This window comes from Aegilops tauschii, chromosome 7 (genome assembly GCF_002575655.3).
Source record: "Aegilops tauschii subsp. strangulata cultivar AL8/78 chromosome 7, Aet v6.0, whole genome shotgun sequence".
Classification (NCBI taxonomy): Eukaryota; Viridiplantae; Streptophyta; class Magnoliopsida; order Poales; family Poaceae; genus Aegilops; species Aegilops tauschii.
In genome coordinates this window covers 592,377,920-592,385,063 of record NC_053041.3, presented here as the reverse complement: position 1 = coordinate 592,385,063, position 7,144 = coordinate 592,377,920, and the positions used below count along the sequence as shown (strand labels likewise).

Below are 7,144 nucleotides of genomic sequence, written 5' to 3'. Positions count from 1 at the left end.
TCCCTCAAGATGATAGAGGTACCCCATCTAGAAGATGGGTCTAAGTCGCCAGTCTGGCCAATGTCAAGGTCACTAGGTTGGCTTTCGGCCTTGCTGATCATATCTAGATGTCATATCCTCATCACTACGACTAACACGATTTTACATTTACGGCTTTGAGTAGTAAATATTTTATGAATCAGCCCATGAAATACATAAACTCTTAACATGTTGAGTCTCCTTTAGGTCATGTGAGGCCAACCCAATGGTGTTTCAGTTTCATTGTACAATTAGGCGGGCTACACTGGTCATATTTAAAGCAAACAAAGTATTTAGTCCGTCCAAATTCATAGGGCGCGTAGTGAAAAACTTAAAATCCAAGAGTAGAAGTCGTCATGCATCTCGTGCGCCTTGTTCTCTCCAAGTGATTATTTCACACGTGAAAATAGCCAACCAACAGGTTGCCGTCGGTCCGTCTCGTCTCCGAGTGGCCTTAGGGCCATGTCAACACGGTGGATCCCGGCCCTTGCCGGCGGGAGGGCTCTGTTTTTATGTGTTCCTTCGAGTTTTGTTAGGGTTTGTGTCCTCGGGAAGACGAGACGGCGGCGGCTCCCAATAGATGGAATAAGGTTCTCTCGGCTTAGCTCCCGTCCCAGTGGTGTGTCTAGCATCGTCGGTGAAGGTATGGAGGTGTGTCTCTGGCGGATCTGTCCTTGGTGGATTAATTCGGATCTGGTCATAGTTAGTCTACGTTGATGTGTCTTCAGGTTGGATCATTCTGATCTACCCTACTCTTCATCGGCGGTGGTTGTTATTCTACTGCATTGGTCGTATGAGGCCTTCGCATGATGACTTTTTGACTGTCTACTACAACAAGTTTTGCTTGACTCAGGCGAGAAAGGGGCGATGGCGGCGGCGCACTTTCATCTCGCTTCAATGCTTGTAGTCGTCTATAATTGTTCGTTATACTTTCATAATTGAAGATGAATAGAACGGAAGTTTTTCTCGAAAAAAATCCAACCAACACCCCACAAAACCCCTCTTAATTGTTGTGTCTAATGTCCCTTCAATTTCCGCAATGAAGCAAAAAAAGGCATGTATTAGTGGAGGTGCTCGTTTGGTTATTAGGAAATTAATTACGCATGCATGGTCCAATCAACGCCGAGAAAAAAACACCATGCGATGGTGCAAGCACCTTCACTTGAAGAGAGATTAACACTTGCTTTTCATCTAGCCCTGCCCTTGACCTGCCGTTTTGGCGGCCCATGGGAGGAGGAGAATTCCGGTGCCTCCGCTTTGACTAGTAGTTTATATTAGAGTTTTTAGTCTTTATAGGTGCGGTGCTCGTACGAATGGCAATGCTTTTTCTTCGAGTTTGTATTCTGGGCTCTGATCCTCCTCAAGTTTGTCCATCAGGACATACTTGACGGAGCTCCGGCGTAAATTCCCGCTCGTCTTCTTAGGCAGTGAGGTTAAGGTTTCTCATTGTGTGGCTATACTTGGTGTCAGGTGTTTTAGATATATTCAAGGGTCCAATAGTGACGACTGCGTATATAGGGCGCTGGTCATTAGAGGCACGTGCACAAAGATTTCTGGCTGTCATCAACAAGGTCAAGCCGGCGCCGATAGGGGAGCGGTGACAACGGCGCGTCGATGCTTGTTCTGGCAGCGGTGGTGGTCGTTTGGTGCTCCTGGAATCTCGATATAATTTAATTATGTTTCCATGTTTTGTACTCCCGATGAACTTTGATAATAGATCTGGACCCTTTTTCGGAGAAAAAGATCTATCTTGCTCCATGGCATTTAAGCAGTATCTTGTTCAGAGGGAGGCGGCGGAGCAGTCCGCGCGTCACCACCGCGGGACGGAGCCGGACGCCAACGTGGACGGGCGTCTCCTCGCCTGGGTGTACCGCCACACGCTCATGACCACGGAGACGGACGCTCGCCGCCTCCAACGGAAGAACACCAAGGCGCTCCGGCTGGCCATTGAGCAGTCGGAGCGCGAGGCGAAGGAGGCAGCGGCGGAGAAGGTTCGGGTGGCAAGGCTGAAGCGGGAGCAGGACAGGGCGGTCCGTCGGAGAAGGGGCTCATCATCCTCTTCGACTCTGACTCCGACGGCGGCGACAGCTGCACCTCGTCGTCCGACGACCAAGACCCTCCACCAGCCGCGGACGCCTACAGCTGCGCCGGCGAGGAAGTGGTGATTTCGGCCCCCCTCCTCCTCAATGTTTATATCGTTTTAGTTGTAGAAGTTTATAAACTTGTCCGTGGACGAACTATGATCTTTTGGTGGTGAAGTATGTTTATCCGTTTGCACCCGATCTTGTGCTTCTTTGTAGCTCAATTTTGTTGTCCGTCGTCTGATCTTGTAGGATAGATCAACGTGTGCATGAGTAGTATGGATATAAGACATCGGATATGAGATACGCGGATGCAGAATGGCAAATATGAGGGGTGCCCGGGCACGTCTGCGGGCGTTTGAGGAGCCGGATTTGCCAAGTCCGGCTGTAGATGCTCTTATATTTAGAAACGGAGAGAGTAGTTGATAAATGGGGCCGGATTAACTAATAATTCTACAGCTAGCTGAGCATACGTGTCCATGCATGTCAACGAGCCAGTAGAACAAACCAAAGTACGAAACGTAAAGTAGACACATGGAATCAAAACCATACAACACAATGGCCTATATACGCCTCCCGTGACCCGGATGATCGGGGTATGCCAGCTCGTAGCGCTGGCATGCCCGATATATTCCTTTGTCCGTTGCTATGCTCCACAAATGGGAGTACTTTTCTTTTTTTGAAACTAAAGCAAAGTCTCATGGCTCAGCTATCAGGTTTTGTTCTTTGGCGAACAGATTATGCTCCAATGGTGGTACACACGTAACATGCTAGTACAATAATTAACAGTTGCACATGATCTTTACAAATTACGTCAAGGGTCAAAATAATTGGCTCGACTAATCATGACATGAACGAGTCACTTGCATGCACTTGCACACTACACCTGGCCTATAAATACCACCCCAAACAACCCAAGAAAACCATCCCACGCTAGCAAAGCCTACCAAGCTTAGCCACAAACCAGTAAGAGCAATGGCGCCCTCCAAGCTCGCCCTCTTCCTCGCCCTGAACCTGGTCCTCCTCGCCGCCGTACAGGGCTGCGGGCCCTACTGCCCTCCTGTCATCCCTACCCCGCCGATCCGCCCACCGCCTGCCGTGCCATCGACCGGCGGGGGCAGCTGCCCTATCAACACGTTGAAGCTGGGCGTGTGCGCCAACGTGCTGAACCTACTGAAGCTCAGGATCAGTGTGCCGGCGAACGAGCAGTGCTGCCCGCTCCTGGGCGGGCTCGCCGACCTCGACGCCGCTGTGTGCCTCTGCACCGCCATCAGGGCCAACATTCTCGGCATCAAGCTGAACGTGCCTATCGACTTGACCCTCCTCCTCAACCAGTGCGGCAAGAAGTGCCCGGCCAACTTCACCTGCCCCATCTGATCCATCCATCCATGGATGAATATTGTACATGCATAATCGTTCTACTCGTAACCAGTTTGCATGTCATACGCGCGCGCCATACGTATGCTTTTTCTGTTACAGTTCATATGTCAAGCGTTTGCATGGGCTCCCTCGCTCGTGCATGCATGCTTGATAAGCTTGTGATTGATCAATGTCATTGTCTCCCGTTATGTTATCTAAATGCATGATTTGCATATTTGTAAAAGGATATACATACTTGTACACGTACCTGGAATAAAAAGTTTGTTCAATACTTCAAGTTGGGTTAACTCGACCCGTGATGTGCCAGCTTGAGTTGCATATTCATATTTAAGCGCATGCATGATTGCATCAATCATGATCAGATTCACATCTTTTCCCATGCATTAGGTACATCTTCTTTCTGTTTTGCCTAAATGATTCTTGATAAAATTAAAGTTCATGCTGAAGATCTTTCTTCTTCTCTTATGCCACCTTTTACATCTTGATGTTCGCTGATCCATAAAAAACCAAGCATGCTTGCATCGTACTACTAATTATTCCGCATGCCATATGTACACTGGTAGATGTCATAAGTGCATGCACCCATACTTAAGTTTTTTCTGAGCACAATACAATCATAGATGCTCACATACACTCACTTGTATGAACACATGCACACACACCCTACCGCTAGGAGCGCCTCTAAGATACTGAACTAGCATATACCATTTGAGATTGACGAAATCACCACCGATGCCTCGTAGTAGATGGGAACATCTCCTCTCACTGAACGAACATCGTCATGTGGCACTTGTGATAAGTAGCCAAACTTGATGAGGAAAGACTTAAATAAATCTAGAAAATTGCGAGTACCGCTGTCAAGTCTAACTGATGGGCTAATTCCACCGCAAGTAAACTAACCATTTGAGTTGTGCTCAATTCGCTATTTAAATTAGCATAATATATTCTACAGTGAATGTGTATGGGTGATCCGTTGTTGTATCCTGTTGTGGCATCTAACTGATTCACACATTTTACTAGTATGTATGCACGTGGAATGCACTTTTGAACATTATGGGGGTGATTTCGATAGGGAAAACATAGACTTGCTAATAGATTCAAGGGGAATTTTTTTTGTTGATGTATAGATGCAGAAATAAATTATATTATAAAGAAAATTGGAACTATTATATGCAATCCACACAATTTGCTAACAAAGAATCCCAAAAAAATGTTAATACAGAAAATAATTAAAAATGGAATTTAATTTTACTTTTATGTTTCTCCCCCATAACGAACTTTTTTTGGGCTCAACGCTTTGTCAACCTCAACCTGCAACATCGCTGGTCCAAGATGAATCAGTATGGGCCATGTCTCTTGAGAAGGATGAGGCGTTCTAGAACCTGGTGGATGCAACAATCATGCACTATTCATTGCAAATCCCACTACTTTCAACCGTTGGATTTAGGATATAAATGGATAGAATTGATGATCAGCTTCTATTCAAAACTGCTACACTATATAGTAGTATAGATATAAATAAAAGGTCACACAGAATAATAAAAAATTAGTCAAGTCATGTTAACTCGGCCCGTGATATATGGCAACTAATTGTGTAGTACGTACGCAAGCATGCATGATTGCACGAATCATGATACGATCAACGTATTTTCATATTCACTTGCTACATCTTCTTTCTGATCCTTTTCCCTTGTTTTTTTTATCATTGTGGCGCTCGGACGGATGACAACACGTTTTCTTTGGGTTTGTATTCCAGGCTCTTATCCTCTTTGAGTTCGTCCATCTACAGCCGGACTACGGGTTCTCGTCATCTCCTTGAGGCGATGAGGTTAGGGTTTCTCGTCATATGGCGAGATTTGATGGTAGGTGCTTCAGATATATGAACGGGTTCAATAGCGACAACTACGGCCCCAGGACGCTGGTCCTTACATGCACGTGCAGGAAGACTTCCCGGTTGTCATATATATGATGAGTTACAACAACAGTAACACATTTGGAATGGCTTTTTTAAGCTTAGGCGACAACAATGTAGAATCGAAAAGAAAAAAAATCGATGATGGTTATAAAAAATACTTAGGAGATCCATGAATTAAAATTTAAATATATTTGTGCTAACAAACATGCACATGATATGTGTAGTGCGGGTAAGTTCTACTTTGAACCCACAGACAATAATTATTAGTATGGTGCAAGCAAATTCTAAGTTGAACCTCTAGACAATAATAGTTATGATGTTGTGACACTTTGGACAAGATTTTGGTATTTGCGAATGCCGAGGTGTTTTTCGTCCGGTACCTAGCAATGATGCAGGAACCGCTCCTTATTTGTATGATATTGAGACACAATTTCGGGTTACTAGACGGGTACGGAGCATAGGTTCTACCCAGGTTTGGCTCGTCAGACGACCAGTAACAACACTAACCATGCTTGTTTGGAATTATATTATCAAGAAGTTACAAAGATCAAGAACGCGATGTGCTCGTCAGGTTCATGGTGAACTCGACGAGTAGGGGGTGGACTCTAGAATTTGGGGTACTAATATTTGCTGATTTTAAAGTTGAGAGATCATTGCTTATACTTTTAAGAAAGTTCAGTCACATAAGACTTTTCTGAAAAAACAAGTAGTAACGGGTGACGGCGGCAGGAGCAAGGTTTCAGCCTGAGCCAGCCCTAGCTAGGAGCAAACATGGGGGCTCTTTATTCACAATAACTTTGTAAATGAAATTTTAGCGTATAGGTTATACGTGAAATGAGATGGGAACGCGGATGCTTAGGTGTTGATCCATAGACTTCAATTCTTAATTTGTTTACGCGCCCTTGTTCACATGAATGTAAGCTAGCTATAATGGTGTTCTCTCACCAAAAAAAGGTTATGATGTGCAACTATTCTGTTTAACTCAATCAAATGGGCTCTATCTTGCACCATGGCATTTATGCAGTATTGAATAGGACCGTCTATATGTCAGGAATCTAGGAAAAACACTCTGCACAGTCCGTTTTTCGAGCCGTTGGATGGCACGATCGTGCCTCCACCTGTTAACCTTCTTCCCCTCACATCTTCCTCCCCCGCGTAATGGTTCCTCCTCCCAATTTATCTACCCTACCCTAACCGGCAGCCTCCGCTTCCGGCTAGCGGGCGGGGCATGTACCCCTCAACCTCCCTCAACCGCCATGCTGCACCCCCCCCCCCCCCCCCACACGCGATCTACAGTATACTCCAGCGACCCCTGCACCTCCAATCTCAACCTGCATCAGTCAACTTTTGGACTCGCTCCCGCCCGTCCTCGTCGTTTTCACCCCTCACAATGTCCCTGCCTTCGGCCTCGCACAAAACAGACTGTAACTGATGCAAAGAAAAATTCCAGGTACCTGGTGTTTAGCAAACGTGTGTAATTCTTCGTTGGCACAACCAGTGGTGCTGGATTAAGTAATTACTCCCTCCGTCCAGAAATACTTGTTAGAGAAATGAATGTATCTAGGCATATTTTAGTTCTAAATACATTCACTTTTATCTATTTGTGCGACAAGTAATTCCGGACAGAGGGAATATTATACAGCGAGCTGAACGGACATGTCCATCTGTGCCAACGAGCCAGTATAATAAACCAGAGTACCATAGATATAATAGACACATGGAATCAAAACCATATAGCTCCTATATGTGT

At 45.5% G+C, this 7,144-nt stretch overlaps 1 protein-coding gene across 1 annotated transcript; it reads left to right on the top strand.

The window, feature by feature from the left end:
* Window positions 1–3,014: 3,014 nt before the first annotated feature.
* Window positions 3,015–3,756, top strand: LOC109765215 (cortical cell-delineating protein). The gene has a single exon (XM_020323997.4). It carries the CDS (start codon window positions 3,075–3,077, stop codon window positions 3,474–3,476), a length of 402 nt encoding a protein of 133 aa, XP_020179586.1. The 5' UTR covers window positions 3,015–3,074; the 3' UTR covers window positions 3,477–3,756.
* Window positions 3,757–7,144: the final 3,388 nt, after the last annotated feature.